The sequence below is a fragment of the Larus michahellis genome, chromosome 6, assembly GCF_964199755.1.
Source record: "Larus michahellis chromosome 6, bLarMic1.1, whole genome shotgun sequence".
In the NCBI taxonomy this organism is placed as follows: Eukaryota; Metazoa; Chordata; class Aves; order Charadriiformes; family Laridae; genus Larus; species Larus michahellis.
Window position 1 is genome coordinate 8,780,627 of NC_133901.1, and position 16,719 is coordinate 8,797,345.

Genomic DNA, 16,719 nt, shown 5'->3' on the forward strand with positions numbered 1-16,719 from the left:
TTGGAAAAATTCTCCTGATCTAGATGGCAAAGTTTCTCAGAGCTGTGAGCCTGGGGGTTTTTTCCTTTCTTGCATCTCCTGCTGAGGAGCAGGTGAAGGCTCTTTCCTCCTCACATCTCTTTCAATATCCCAAGTTTTAGGGGAAAGATAGAAAATGTGCCCTGGATAACCAGGTGGGATTAGAGAGCATCGGAGTATTTATATGGCAGTCATGAAAGTAGATCCTTCGTCCCACCAAGATCCATCATGCTGCAGAAGCAGCTCTGCTGGTATTTGGCCCAAAGTGGAAAACCGACATAAAAGATGAATGAACTGAGCCTGCAATATTTTTGAAAAATATCTGTAATCGGGTGAGCATTGATTTTGCTGTCTGCTGATGTAGACTTCTCTTTAGATCCGAGCAAGTGGTGATATTGCAGCCTTAAGATGCACTCCGAGTTTGAGCAGTTGTTACAGTGAAAACGTTTATACTGACTGACTGGTGGGCAGGGAAGCCTGCCAGAAAAAGGGTTACCCATTGATTATCCAGGTGAAGTCTGTGAACTGTTTGTACATTTCTGATGAAAGATTAGCAAATAAAACAAACCAGGCGGTAGTCATGGAAGTGAACTCTGCTGCTTTGGGGCTTTTCATAACAAAATCTTGTGCCAGTTACGATGTTATCAAAGAACTTTTTTATTGCTCAGAGACAGAATTCAAGCTTTGTTTCAAACCCCACACAAAAATATTACAATCTAGTAATATCACCTGCACTGTAGTTAGTCTTTCAATCCACAGATTTTAAAGCTCTTTAGAACTCCTCTGAAGCTAGAGTGTATTCGTAGTAGAAATGCAATAAGCAGTAGCTTTACCATAGAGATTAGGTCATATACAGTGCTTATTTATTAACTGCTTGTCGTTATATTTTGATTAATAGATAGATGCCCTGGATCAATTTGGTTTTGCTATTACAGCAGTTCATTAATATCTATGACGTGGTATGCTAGAATGTTCACTTACTACCTGCTGCAAACCAGCAAGGTGAATTTTCTGTAACATAGTTAGCACCTCGAATACAAAATCCTTCAAATTCTTATTCTCCTGGAGCTTTATCTTCTCAGAATGTTTGCTTTGGTTTGGTTAAATTGTTTAGTCTTCTACCAAAACCTAACTAGGTATTTTTTTACAGAATCTATTTACAGTTTCTGAATACTTATACAAAACAGACTACAAGTTCAGTTAGCACCATGGAGCCTTTGTATGAATTCAGCCTTGTAAAAAGAAACCCCTTCTGCAAAATGATGAAACAGAAATGTGGAGCTTTCCAACAGCTGTTCAGAGTACATCAGATCATCTACAGTTTGCTATTTAATTTTATGCGGACTCTGACTCCAAAAGATGAAATTTCTTTCCAAGTCAGAGCAGATCCGGAGCTGGATTACTGTGCAGATAACTAAGCAATACGAGTTCTAGTTATCGTTAATTTTTTGGCTGCTAGTGGGAAGATGGGCCCAGTTAGAAGTGAGCTCATTATGAGAGGCTCGCTAACACGATAAAGTCAGTACTCTATTTGCACAGAGTGATATCTCTAATTGCTCAGGCCTTCTTATGGTTTGTGTCTGCTTGAGTTAGATTTCTTTTGTGTAGATAAAAAGACTTCTGTAAGAAATCACCTCGGTGCTACAGCACTGTCAGTCTGGAGGGCATCTCCAATGAGATTAATGATGTCTGCCTTAATATAAGAAAACTTTGCATAAATGAGATTATGGTTTCTGCTGAAACCTGCCAACTCTTATTCATTTGCAGTAAATATTATCTTTAATTAAAAGTTTTAAGGTATCTTGTTCCTGAACTAATGAGATCTACAGTGATTTCCCTTAGGAATTAATTTACCTTCTTAATTCTTACTCAATTTGGTGATATGACTATTTAAATCTGATTCGGACTTCAGAGCTTTGTTGAACATATTCATCTAGAACAAAAGGTCATTTTGCCATATTGATGTTTTGTTGGTATTTATAATTCTCTGTTCTCTCTCGATTCCGCAGATAAGTGTTTAGGTTCCTGTCCCAAACATTTTCTACTAATACTTCTTCATGCTGAGTGGCTCTTTTTCACAGCTATTGCACTTTGGCTCATGTTTTCTGTTCCATCCAGAGTACAAATCAATTATAGTGGCATTGAAAAAAGATCCCGATTGTGATCAACTTATTTAGAATAGCACATCTATGTAAAATATACGGAAAACATTTAGTGCAATTGCTGAGAAATACAGAAATATTTCTGCCTTTATATCTGGGTAGTCATCAGCGATAGTTTCTCTACAAGGATTATTTTTAACCAGTAGGGATGCTTAACACTTGGAGGTGAAAATTGCATTCCTGCATACATGTTTAAATAGGCAAAGTGCCAGCAAGCAACTGGTTTATGAGAATGAGAGCCAGAACCCATTTTAAGGTTGTACACCAAAGGACAATATTGCTAGCGAGATTTTAAAATATGTAATTATTATAAATAAATTATGAAGTCCCCTTGTTTTAAAAAGAAATACATATAAAAATTAAAAAGTAACAATGAAAAGAAATACCCAGTTTGCATACACAAAGAAGACACTAAGGAAAAAAATTAGTAAATACTCCTTAGTTCATTAGCAGTCGACTTTTCTATTGAAATCTAATCTGAATCCTGAGACACCCCCTCAGTCTCTTCATTGGTGCTGGAAGATGCCAGGTCTGACAGCAGTCCTTTACTGATGAAGGAAATGGAGCGAGGCAGAAGTAAAACTGTCTCTTGGTGTTAACCAGAGGCCTTTTTTGTCTCTGATGAAATGTATAATACCTCTTCAGAATTATATTGTCAGCATTAAGTAGATAAGTTGAACCATATTTTTTGTAAGATGCAAACTGGTGAAGATTAATTCCTGCTTTTTATAGGAAGAGATTTTTGTCTTTTACTATTATTCCAAAATCTTCCGTTTTCCCACCCAAGAATTTGCAATAGAAAACATTTCTGTGTACACTCTGAGACTCTCTTCAGGCTCTGTATATAATCAGGACATATCGTTAAAATCTACTGTTCTGTCTTTGAAGTTGATTTAAAAAAAATGCCTATTACACATAGACTGCAGTAGAAACTCATGGCTGCGGGAGACTCCTAACCCTGTGCTTGCACCATCGGTGGGTAAGAAACGTGTTTTGTGGCATCAGCAGAGCATGGGCTGGGACTAGCTATATATAGAATTGTCACTGACTTCTACAAGTTGTTGATAACCTTCCATTTATAACTTACTCGCAGACCAACTTCCTCCCATCACACACAAATTAGAGGATTATCAATAATGTATGAACTAATAAATAATGCTTGTGTGCTGTTGTCAGGGCAACAAATATCAGTTGGACTGCAAGAGAGATCCTCATGTCGTGTCAAGTATATTCAAAGTCTTCCATATCTGTAAGGCTTCAGCAAAGTAAAAGAATGAGATTTTTTTGTCAAGACAGCTGAAAGAAACGGGGAAGTACATTCCATTAGATTCACAGAAACATGAGAGATTGGCTCCCTTTTAAAAATTAATATTTTATATCATTTACTTGTTTAATAGCTGTTTACAAAATACCAATATAAGCAATGTAGGAATTGCCAGATTGGATTACCTGGTTGTCTGGTGTCCAGTGTCTTATTTACGAGTTACCAGGTTTAGATGTCTCGTAAGAAAGTGCTGGGAAGTGCAGAAGAGCTGTGTGCGACACAGCCTGCCCGTGGCCTGTCGCACCGTTGTGATACAAACTCATTTCCAAGGCCTGCAGGATAAGCTTTTGCTGCTTTTTAAAAGTATTTGGATGTTACTTTTCAAATCGTCTCTACAAGCAATAATCCATTTGAGAGTTTCTAAGTTTTTGGCTTTACTTACATCTTGTAGCAATGAATTCCTGAGTTTAATTTTTCATCATGTGAAACAGCATTTCTTTTAATCAGCCCTAATTTTGCAGCCTTTCCCTCTACGTTCTGTTCTTGGTTTTGTTTAACAGGGTGAAAACTGAGGCACATAAATACACATATTCTCATTTTTAAAATAAAACCCAATATAACAAACAACCAATCCAAGACCTGGCCCCAGTGTCAGTGTTTATCATCGATTCCAGGATTTGGGCCAAAAATAATATTTGTTTAAATGGGCTCTGTTGCCATCATGTACAGTAACTATTGATTTATAAAAACTTTGGCAGCGCGCGTTGAAGTTATCAGGGAGCAGAGGGAGTTTTGTCCCTGAGTTGCTATCAGTAATTTGCAGCTATCTCATTTTGCCATTCCCAATGGCCAAAACGACCAAAAAAATACATGTTGAAGATGCTGAACTTCAACGGCCTTCCGTGAGATGACATATTTATTTCTTAAATCCTGGCAGCTTCTCCTCTCTCTGGCACTGGGAGGGAGGGAAAAAAGAAATCATACTCTAGTCTCAGCACCGTGGCATCCCCCAGGTTTTTTTTCTGATGATTGGGGCAAAGCCACTTGCACTGGTGCTTCCTTCAGCTTCCTTCCATCTGTCTGACCGCAATGCGTGCGGGAGGTCAGACAGACTCCTCGACAAACCCATCCACCAAGAGGAGAGACCCTCTGCTGCCAGGCTGAGAGCTGGGGGCGTTGCTCTTGTAACCAGAGTAACAAACTGCTGGCACTGGGAGCAAATGCAGCAAACGCATTTCTAGGGCAAAATCTTTATCAGGTTAATGGCGAAGATCGCCAAAGTTGAGCTCAGAATTTGGCCACGGCCTCAAGCTGTAAAATCAGACCCAGAAAAATGCAAAATGTATAGCAACGCGTGCCCAGGGCTATAAATCAGCTGGGCAGCAAGAGCTGCTTGATTTACCCGGTGCCTGCAAAAGCCAATTTCCATAGGAAGCCCGAAAACAAGGTGTCCTGCCGCAGCTGGTTTGCGCCAGGTGAAGCCAAATTTCTCCACAGTTTAAAATTTGTGACCGCGGCTCAGACAGTACTGTGTTTGTTCAAGTAATTGAACTAATTCAAAGGGTCTTGCCAGCCTTAGGCTGTTTGTCTCTAGAAATTAATCTTGCTAGTTGAGCAGACATTGTTAAAGCCATATTTAAATTAGTCCTGTGGAAAACCAGTAATGCACAAGTTACCACTACATACAGCTCAGAATATGGCTAGTTTCACAGGTTAGGCAAGAATTAATTGTCAGTTTTAATTGTCAAGGGGAGTTCTCACTGTTCACCTAAAGAACAAATATCCCACAATTTATTACACAATTACTTCTTAATTACATTTGTTGCAGCCCCTAACTTCCAAAAACGTCGGAAAATGTTTAGCTCTCTTCACCTGACTATTGCGAACCAGCGCAGTGTATTAAAAATAAGTCCTTTTTCTGAACTATTTTGGAAAGAAACCGGCAGCAGAGCCGGGGGGGGGTGGGGGGGTGGCTCCGCTGGGTTCTGCGCGGCGCGTTGCCCTGTGCTGCCGAGCAATGTCAGAGCCAAGGTTGAAGGTAATTTGAGAGGACTCAGACAATCAGCGCTCAATCCCCAGCCAGTTCTCTGCGGATCAGCAGTTACTATTTAAATTTAAAATGTATTGGCATAAATGAGGTACCCTTCGTTGTGACGGTTAAGTTCCTTTACAGGTAGGCGTAAAGGTGCCGTGCAATTTCCAGAGGCTTAAGCGTGTTTTTAGTGGAAGTGGCCTTTTGACAGTGTTGTTACAAAACTGATCACATTCCGTCTGTCGTGTCGGCCCAGCGCAGTCTTTTGCAAAGGCGGTTTGTTAGAAATTGTTCGTAAATGTCAGATAAAAGCGTCGTTCTACTGCAAGCAACTAGAGGTAGACATGTAATAACGTTTACATTAATATTTTATTTAAATATCTATTCAATTCACATAGTCACCCAGCTCTGCAACTTGCATGAATACTGAAATAAGACGACAATAATTTATAAAAAAAACAGTCTGAAATTCACTGGAAAGGTAGCCAAAAATGCAATTCGACATTTTTACAGATGTTAGCTGTATTTAATTTCCATTAATAGTAATTAATGAGATTTGTTCATGCCTTCCTTTCAGAACTGTAACATGGAAATCCAGCCGCTGCCTCCAGAGATGCGGAGACGGGCTGCATCCCGGGAAGGTGGCCTGTCCCTCCCATCACCCCCAGCTCCAGGACCGGCCACTGGTGATGCCAGGGCAGCGCGGCCCCCGGCAGCCCGTTTTGCTGATGCGGGAGGGAAAGAGTCCACTTTTCCTGTCTACAGACTCCCCCAGGGACTGCGCCACACAGATGGTAAATATTTGGAGCTTACCTTTTCAAGCAGTATTTTTTATTTGACAAGATGTAGATTGTAAGGCAACAGAAAACTATGAGAGAAACTGTCTTCTTACCCTAACTTCAGCTGTGGTTAGGAAGAAAAAAAGATAAATTCAGACTCTGAGCAGCTCATTCCTATGGCCTTTCTAGACAGCCACTGGTGTTCAGTGTGTCAACTGCTCTGGGATGCCAGAGACATCTAGTGGGAATGAGATTTTTACAGCGGCAGCTCAGCAGAGACGACACCTTTCAAACTACAGCCTTTTCAAAATCGTGCTTTCAAAAGCGATGCCCAAGGGCCGAAAGGCTTCTCCTATTGTCACTGTCCCTGCCACCACACGGCCCCAGTCCGCGACGTACTTCTGAAGAAACAAAACCCCAGCCAAGTAGCCTGTTTGTTTTCACCTGGGTTTAAAACGTGGCATAACCATTTCCAGCTGAGGTGCTCTCCCTGATGGGGGGAGCCCGGCTGGGGGCCAAGCACAGCTCAGTGCTGGTCATAGTGCTCGGCTCCCTCCTCACCGCCCTGGGCTGCGCTTCAGCTCCTGCTTCCTTCCAGAAAGAGTAGACGTCTTGTGTCACATCTCACCCCGGAGTGGCAATTCCAGAGTGACTCAGTGTCTAAGTCTTGCTCCCCAGCGTCACATAATCCGTCCCAGCCACTGCTACTCCTTTTTCCTAGGTCTTAGCAACAGGGCAAGACAAGAAAGGAAGAGAACAGTCAGGAAAAAAAGGAATTAGGCAATGCTGCACTAAGTCAAAATTACAAACGGTGAATATTTAAAATTCTGGAGTAATAATACTTCTAGCATTGCTTTTTATCACCGCTGTGAGCTGCAGAGTCGCCGCAGCCCTGTGTCGTTATGTGGATTAAGTCATGGGTTCAAGCTGATCTCTCCTGAAACAGGTTTCTCAAGTTCAAGGATCTCCACTAAAAATAACTTGCTTCTTGTAACCTGACAAATGGAAAACTGCAATCATCGAGAAGGTTGGTTTTGGGTTACTGATGGAAAAAATGGCCTTCGGGATCATCCAGTCCTGCCCGACCGAAGCAGAAGTAGCAAAATTTGATCTCCTGCCTGGCAGTGTTTTCTTAGATACCATTATTTTAGTAGCAAAAATCTTTCTAAAACGTTGTAACAATAATCATCATTTAAAAACTAAACACAGCTCCTTTTCAAGCAATTATAACAGAAAATAGTTGTGGCCATGCTGGATGACTGAAGAAATCAGAAACGGCTAGTGAACATTTTACCTAAAAGTTATCAAATCAAAATCAGCCTGGTTTGATTTTAATTGACGGTGGCTGTTCAGCAGGCTAAGTGAAATGAGTTTGCTAATGTAATTTCTAGGGGTAGAGGTCTTTGCTGACTACCAGAACTCTGAATGGCTCAAGTTACAGCATTATCTTTTCACTCCTACACACCGTTCGCCTGAGTCAGATTTAAGGTAGTTTGGCATTAGGAGGAACTTTGTGTTAGAGCTGATGGTATCAGAGACGCCCCGGAGAGTCCCGAGTGAGAAAACCACATCACTGCTGGCTCTACAGGCTGCACGGCCCCCCTCACACCCTGTGTTTTACTTGGATAAATAGCAAACAGCCGTTTCTTTCCCTTTTGTAATCAGGAGTCCATTCCCCTTCACCAGGAGCACGGAGCGAAGTGGAAAATATGACAAAAAATAAACTTTCATAGGCAAGAGTCCTAAAGGCTAAATGTGAGAACATCGGAGGACATTAGAAGAAAAAAACCTAAGAAAGTAGGATACGTTTCTATGTTTCCGTGCAGTAATTATTATCAAAAGATGTCACTCTTTTTTGGATTAGGAAAAGTGTGGGTTGGGAGTCAGCAGTGCGTTTTCCCAGGTTAATGGTGATTAATTTGTACACGTTGATAATGGGTTTCGTGTCCATGTTATGACATAGTTAATTAGATTTGTATCTGGCTGATTAGGTAACACACGCTATCTTTTCCTCAAGGAAAAGGGACCCACACGTGGGATGGTGGAGTGCACATGGATTTGGCTGCAACCCATTTATAATATGTTGAAATCTCATAAAACAATTTTAAGCAGTAAGTTTGTCAAAATTCTCTTTAGTCGTGCATAGCTGGTTACAGAGGGAAGTTTATTTGTGATGTTGCTGCCTTCTTCCGTATTTCATTTCTGATGCTCGAATATCTGCCTACCTTTGACAGGAAAATGAATAATTTATCACAGGATGCTGTTCAAGTAAAAGCAAAATAAGGAAATAGTTTGCACAACTTGAATCAAGAGCACTGCAGTCTAAACATTTACACTTAAACCCCTGTGAATTAGCCTTATACAACCTTTATTTTACTCTGCACGAGCAAATGCAGTGGAACAGTGTCTATTTTTGCTGAAGGTTTAAGCTGTGGAATCAGTGATGGCATGTTCTGGACAAGGCAGAGCACCGATCCCGCGTCCCTTCGACAGGGCTCAGCTCCGTAAGCACTGAGCCTCGCTGCAAATGGATCTTGCGAAAGTGCCACTCACATCTCGATGATCCGTGTTTTGAATATGCAGCTTAGCCGTACCCAGCAAGGGATCCATGGTAAGATTAAAACTCGCTTGCAAGACACAACATCTGGCATTGCTAAGGTCGCCGGTCAGCCCCACGTGAGCTCTCGCCTCCAGGACACGCTTGAGCATCACTGACTTGCTTTGCGCATCTTTAGAAATGTGTACTGCATGAACTCGCAGGTTTGTAACAACAAGGACGGTACGTTTTCTAATTTGTAACAGATGGCATCGCGGTAAAAACTCATCCTGACAATTCCTTCATCTCCCAAAACCAATAACTTCATAAACTTCAAGTATGCGTAATGAATGCTCAAAGAAGGAACTGAGACAAGGTGACAGAATACAAGGCCTAAACCAGAAAATCCCTCTTCTAAAATGAACTGTCTCCACACAGACACCGGGGCGATAAAGAAGTTTTGTATTTCATGAAAGCTACAGAGTTCCGAGTAATTATTTATGGGTTATTCTGATCACTAATCTGCAACTGGAACTATAAAAATCAACTTTATCATGATTTGCTCCGTGTTTCAAATTATGTTTGGCATATTTCAGTATGTATGTCTATTCAATTCAGATTATCGAAATGCTGTTCTCATTTTTGTTTCAGATCTTGCTCACAGTTCCCCTCCAGCATGGACTGGTTTAGTTGTTGATTGACAAGCAATAGTAGGTACACCCTGTCACTAAGTCTTACAACAGCCCAGTTTGTAGAATTTGTTAATGTCCTATAAGGTTGTGAATTACATAAGAGCAGTCACTTTGCAATAAAAATATCAAAATTATCCAACATAATGTGTGAAAAAGAGGAATTTACACCTGCACCTTATATGGAGATCAAATAGTTTTTATTTACTATGAAAGAAACACAGGAGGAGATTAGAAAACAGAACAGTGACAAATATTTACCATTTGAAAACGCTGAAATGAAACAAGGGAAACAATTTTTTTTCCACTTTTTCTTGCAGACAAGGTAGTCTTGAAACCCAGATAGCCATTTTAATGCAGGACCAAGTAAAACTAACACTGTTCACAAAGAAAAAGTAAAAATGTGTTAGAATGCAAATTTAATTTTTCCTTTTACATCAGTCATCTAAAAAAAATACAAAAACCACAGGACGTTACCAGAATCATCCTCTTTTTTTTTTTTTTTTCCCACCACTGATCTGAGCACAAGGGAAAAATAACACTAAATGAATGTCTGGACTCACCCAGGAAAGCTGATGCAGGTAATTTCCAATGAGGTGTTTCCAGAGGTGGGGGGCTCAGTTTAGTTGTCTACTCATTTAATAGTTTTCTCACAGCTTTTTTAGATTCTGCAGAAAAAATACTTCTGTATTGTATTTGGTTGATCTCTGGCATTTAGTTGGATGACAGACAGATTTTTTTGGTAAGTATGCTCAGGATAAATTTGATATGTTCAATCAGGACTAATCTTTTATTGTTTTAAAGTCAAACCTGGACAAACAGAAGCTTCATAGGCTGAAAACAGTCACTCTATGCAGAAATAGGTATGCCATTAGTCTTTTCAAGAAAGGCCTGTACTATTACACGCCATAATATTTATTTCCCATTAATAATATTGATTTATTATTTCCCATTAAGAGTTCATGGAAAACTATCTTTTCCAGGTTACTGACCTTTTTAGTGTGCTTAAAATTGCTCAGAAAATAGTATTTTCTTGAAACCTGCTGAAAACTTTACGAATACGTTTAAAAGGACAACATCACTTTTTCTTTAGATCTACTCCGGGATGCTAACAGTAGTGGGTAGATGTTCAAGGAAATGTAAAACATTTCTTTCCACTCCCGGCCGCCCCATGTAGGAACCGGGCTAAGGCTGGAGCAGGCGGATGAACGCATCAATTCAGAAGAGCCCCTCAGCAAGGAGACCGCGCACAGATGTTGGGGATTCAGAAGCTGCTCCCGTAACGCAGAACGGAAGGGAGAGGAGATAACAGCGATATCATTTGCCCCGAATCCTCCTCCAGCTGCAGAGGATGGCGTGGCCCGGGGTGGTATCACTTGTACTCTACTGTCTGAGCACTGGTAAATCTGAACTTTCTTTGTCAGTCTTATTTTTTCATTTATCTTTAAACTGCCACGTGGGTATATATATTTTTTTGATTGGGAGGTATAACGTTATGCCTCCTTGGGCTGTCAGGTTTTTTGCACCCTAGAGGAATTCAGTACAAAAAAAGAAAATTACACTGCTCTGATAGCCTTCCCATCTACAGCAGGTAGCTCAGCGATACAGGTCACCCAGCAACAAGTTCAGGCAAAAAAAACAGAGGATAGAACATTCTTGTTTATTCAGATGAAATATTTATTCTCTATACAACTCATACTGAGTATTAAAATCTCCTCAAAAGAGAAAAAGAAAATTTAATGGTAGGATTTCTTAGCATTCATGGAGAACCGGTATGAGATGGTCACAGCAGTTTGCTCAGGCCACCGGACTGCCCATCAGCCTCTCTTGCCGGAGAGCAATCAGCCGCTGAAACCACTTCTCTTCTGCTTCTGCCTTCTCGATAAACAGCTGAGAGACAAGGGGGAGAGGAAGAAATGCAGGCACAACTCGTTAGCTTTCTCTTTATTTGTTATAATCTGTTGAAATTCCTTGTCGACTATTTCAGTGCCCAAAGAAAAAGCCCAGCTGCATACGGGTGTTAAAATTCAGAGGTGACAGAAATACACGAGTAAAAGTAGAGACTTTTAATAATTGGAAAACCAAGACATTCCGATTTCGGTCTCCTCCTGAAACAGGAAGTTTGTCACATTGTACAGGTCTTGAGCTTTTTTCCCTATGTTCATTATACAGAACTTGCATTAGTTTATTTACTGCAGGTCATTTTTAACTTGCTAATTCTTAAAAAAACTCTACCGTAAGTACTCCTATTTCCAATTGTAAGTGCTCACAAAGGAACTTGCAGAAATTTAGCCACAATCATTTAAAATTATCTTAAGTTTGCCATGTATTTAAAGCTTTACGATTTCGCAAGGTGGGGAAGTTTGGCGTCTTCCATCAGGTTTCCAGCTATGCAAACCAAAAGCAATCTTTGCTGAATTTTTATGGAACAGGGATTTTTATGTGAACAGGATCTTAAATTCCTCTGGATTACATTAGTATGCTGTTTTGTTATAAAATTTGTTTGCAACTCTAAAAGTACATCACTGGTGAACTACTACTTTTGTAATTATTCCCTGTTGGATGATGCAAGGAGTGTGATCCTCTCAGCCGATGCCCCATTAGTTAACGGTCTTCAGACCACAGATTATTTGATAAGCAGCACAGCAAAATGGTTGTTAGGTCACGTGAACCTGCTCTCATTCAATGGGCTGTGTTGTTCTAAAGAGAAAGTAAATATCGGCACACTTACATTTGGATGTGCTAAAGAATTATCATCTTGATATTTGATGGCAGTAGGGATATTGGCAGGTGGTGGTTCTTTCTCAGGAGCAGATGAATCAGCAGTTCCCGCTCCGATAGCTACAGGTTCGTACTGTAGTTCAGGGGGCTCTATTGACTAAAAAGAAAGAAACACATCTGCTCAAACTCCCAAGCGTGGCAGTACCTTAACCGAGCAGTCAGCTTTCTTCCCATTGCAACGCGTGCCCACGAAAGGATCTTCATGCAAATACTTCTCAGCGCGCTTGGTGGGACGTGGACTAGGGTCCGGACTAAACGCATGAAGTGGAAAAAAGCTTGCAGAGCTTGCAATGGGGTATGTCTTGCAGAACAGCAGAATTGGGTTTTGGGATCAGTTTCTGAAGAAGTCGCATGGACTTCTCAGAGGCTTCTGAAAAGGCAAGAAAATGCACGTTTTGGGGGAAACAATCAGGGATAATTCAGAACACCTTGCCGTTAGATGGAAAAACTGAACCAGCCTTTGCTTGCCTGCTTCCAAAGACAAAAGCATCCAAGTTCCCTAGAAGACTCGGCAGCGAAAATGTAGGTAAAATTTTGAAACCTGGATGTCTCACGTTAGGTTTTTGGAAAGCTGCCTGAAAACAATGATGTTTTGTTTCAGTGAGTAAATATGGTCTTAAAGTCTGACTTCAGTTACGCAGAATTAAAAATACTGATCTCTACCTGTAGTTACAATGTAAATGTCTGATTACTTTTGGATTTTAATTCTTTTGCTTTTCTTAAAAAAAAAAAATCTTAATTTTTTATATGATTTCAAAAGAAATTTTAAAAATTGGAGTTGCTTAGCATAGGTAGAATATACTGTCAAAACAGCTGATTTCATTGAAATTCTTAGACATTCGAGCATATCCTTCCTTGCACTCCACACCACCTACATAGGAGAGTCGTTGGTGGGATTTAGGATTGTCAACATTGATGCTCTTTCATCAATGGAAACTCTATTAACAGCACGGCTTCCACCTGCCTTTGAAAGGATTCTGCACCAAGAAAGGATATTGAAAACTTACCTTTTTGACTTCTTTACTTGATCTGAATGTCTGTGGAACAAAGGCGTCACTTTCAATAGCTTCAATTTCTTTTACTCGTTTCACTTGCTCTACTAGGGTGGCTTGGTCTACAAAGAGAAGGTGTAATGTCAGGATACATTAGTGTAAGCTTACAATAAATGCCGTGTCTAAGCAATGCCTTGAATATATTTTACAACAGTACATACCAGAAAAAAAAATAAATTGCAGCCTAAAATACTCTTTCGCAAAGAAAAACTCTCTCCTTTAGTAAAAATTACAACATTGAGTTGGCCATTACTGTTCAACGTATGATATCATTTGAGATGCCAACTTAAGAATTTGCCAGAGATGTCCTTGCAGGATAACCGCTAGATTTATGGCATGAGGATTTCCTGCAGAAGTTAAGGATTTGGGGACAGTGCAGACAACTCAGTGGAGTACCATCTGTATGTCGCAGTAAAACTACGTCTGCTTGTATGGAGGTGAATTTGGCTTCTGCTGCAGATGTCCCAAGAGATGTGCCATCATCTGGTTCTCTTCATGACAAGCTAAGTGATTAGTTTGGCATTGAGAGTTACATCGTTAGGTGAATTTGACAAAAAAAACCCTTAGAATTTGGTAATAAAATATTCCTAACATACACACTAAATATTTGTAGGTGACAGAATTTCAGCTCTTTAATGAAATGAGCAAAATTGCTTCTTTACTGTACTCTGAGGGCTTACAATGCACATATATTTCACAAGATATGTTTGAGTCCCAGGGTGACGAGGTGAATGCAGCTCCCAGGGACGTTGTGGTGAAGGAGAGCAACTCCTGCCAACCCTGCTGTGAGCTGCACTAAGCACGTGGCTGGGGTGCTGTCAGGTCGGCTTTGCCCGTTCTCTCGCTGCGCAACCAGACAATCTTCTGGATAGATGAGACTGGTAGGAAGCTAAGCGCATTCATAATGCAAGATATACTTCTTTTTAAAAACCAAACCACTGATGGATGACAGTGAAGTTTCACATTCCCGCTATGTTGATCCAAGCTGCCAAAGGGATGGCCGGACTTCTCTCTCCCTTCTCTCTCTTCTCTTGTGCAGTCTGGGGCTACTCCTTTCGGCAAAAGCTCAGGGATTAAATCGGCACGCTTGTAAGCTGAAAGCTCATCCTTGTGCCACAGTCCACAAATTCTAAATCCAAATTCACGTAGATATACACATACGCTGCAAAATACTTTCTCTCTTGCACGAGGAAAAAATAAATGTAACGGCAGTCCCTCTGCAATGAGTAACCACTGAACACTCACTTCGGTCTATTAATGACCAGTCAGGGGAGCTTCAGACGAGCCAATAAACTAATGGCAGCGCAGAAACACTCCTGAAATGGGTGTGCCCACACTAAATTAACAACTTCATTTTTTATCAACAGGTTGTAGCAGAAAACAGTTTTATTTTCAGTCCCTGGTAGTATGACTTGTTCGCTGCGGTACACCTGACACAAAAGTATTTGCTTTACTGTCGGTTCCGTTTTCTGCTTCTCCCAATTCACAGGTCAGTTAATTTTCCTTACCTACTTCTACGTCTACCTCCAGTGACAAGCAAAGCTGGAATTCATTCTGCTAACTGCATGCTTTGTTTACAATTTTAACCAATTTACCTCCATCTTATTTACTAATGAAAACTATTTGCTTTATACGTAGTACGTTTGAGCCGGCCTGAAAAGGTGGAGGTTACAAAACAGGTAAGGCAGACAAAAGATAGGAAAAGATGTAACTCTTCCAGCAAACAAGAACCTACCCTGATGCTTAAAAATTATTTGGGAATATTCTTGGCAAGGCTTAGGGCAAGAGTTGCACTACTGGAAAGTGCAATGAGGACATCCTTAAGCCCCATTCTTTTGAATTTAGAAGGAAAAAAATCACACGATTCAACTCGTCTTTAAAAGTTCTGTTGCCTCGCTGCTAAAGTTATTTTTTAAAAAAGAATCCTAAGGATCCCATAGAAAGTATAAAACCAAGTATACTAATGCCCTACTAAAGAGAGGAAATCGTAATTCATCGAGCTCTTGGGTAGATCTGGTCTGCGGGTGAGTGAAGGGATGGTAAGTGTCCCTGGTAGTCACAGGGTTAAAACCGGCTATCAGAGAAAGGCAGGTGAACGTAGATTTGAAATCAGTTGCTCAACTCTTATTTCACAAAACCTTTGGTCAGTTCCCAGCCTGTTACAGCGTCTTACATGAATCTAGCACAAACCTATGGGAATGACAAATTATTAAGGGGGCAAAAATCACTAAATGTTTAGAATTACATCAGTGGCATTAACTTGGGGAAAATGGACTGGAGGAAGCATAACCCATTAGTGCATGATTTTTTTTGACAAACACATTATTGGTAGATAAAATGACTTCCATATGTTGTTTGTCAGATGTCAGTAGAAAGGATATGTATTTCATAGTAAAATCAAAAATAATGGAGTCAGAAAGCTAAGAGGCTACAGACAAAAAAAAAAAATCAATACTAACTCATTGCACAGCAAGTCGTTTTACCATGTTATAGTGAAAAAAATAGGCTAAATCTTGTATTAGGGCTTGTTGAGGCTGTTTTTTTGTAGAGGCGATTCTCGCAGCAGCACAATTCCCATTCCTGTCACCACCCTTCCCACTGACGCGCGGCCATGGCAGCGGCACGGCCGGGGACACCCCCCGGGCCTGGGAGCCCAGCCTGTGCCCGGCCCCACCAAAGATTTGACGCTTCCCATCTGTATTTACGTCTATTTACATCTTCCCATATAGAGAGAAATAGATATACCTACACACACGTCTTTTATAGCTGCTGTTTTCATATTGAGTTAGTCTGCATTAGCAATAAAGCTGAAACGTCACTTTAGAAGTAAAATGTTTATTAATCCTTTCGATGCCATCCAAAAATTTCACATGCACAATAACTAGAAACACCAGAGAATCAGATAAAAGAAAAAGTAACTTGCCTGCAAGCTTTGTGTAAAATATTCCCGCTTCTTTGCTTTTATTTTTACAGACAAAAGTGGTGATGAAGCCCACTAAGAATTTAAGAAGCATTGAAACGGAAGCATTAAATGACTAATAGTATCTTGTGAATGACATGTTAAATGCGAATATATTTTAAATATTTTGTGTATAATCTTTAGGCGTAAATTTGCAATGCGTACCGGATTCCTTGCTGCTCATCTACAATCCTGCCCGTGCCTTTACCTAAAGACTTTTCTTTCAAGCAGCTCTAACCTGAGAATCAAAGCAATGGCATAATAAACCTAAAATATTCATCAGAATATGTTGCTTCATATTTTACCAATTATATTTAAAGGGATACAGCTGGTCAATTTAACTGACCCTTTTAAAATATAATACGTGTTAAGTATTATGCTTTGAAATACCTGCAGAAACTTCCCCCCCCCACCCCCCGGCAAACCCCCAGGGCAGGCGGCTGGAAC

The 16,719-nt window shown here is 40.4% G+C and overlaps 1 protein-coding gene and 1 long non-coding RNA gene across 2 annotated transcripts in view; one reads left to right on the forward strand and one right to left on the reverse strand.

The window, feature by feature from the left end:
• Positions 1-5,466: 5,466 nt before the first annotated feature.
• LOC141744945 (uncharacterized) lies at positions 5,467-9,620 on the forward strand. Its single transcript, XR_012587625.1, has 4 exons — positions 5,467-5,617; positions 6,054-6,270; positions 8,273-8,366; positions 8,490-9,620. It is a non-coding gene; the product is annotated as an uncharacterized LOC141744945 (long non-coding RNA).
• Positions 9,621-9,666: 46 nt separating this feature from the next.
• The window catches only part of RSRC1 (arginine and serine rich coiled-coil 1), a 169,960-nt gene continuing 162,907 nt past the window's right edge, over positions 9,667-16,719 (reverse strand). The window contains exons 8-10 of the mRNA XM_074591886.1: positions 13,269-13,375; positions 12,212-12,358; positions 9,667-11,370 (exon numbers count right to left, since the gene is read on the reverse strand). Coding sequence (XP_074447987.1) covers positions 11,278-11,370; positions 12,212-12,358; positions 13,269-13,375 — 347 coding nt within the window. The 3' untranslated portion in view covers positions 9,667-11,277. The remainder of the gene's footprint in view (positions 11,371-12,211; positions 12,359-13,268; positions 13,376-16,719) is intronic.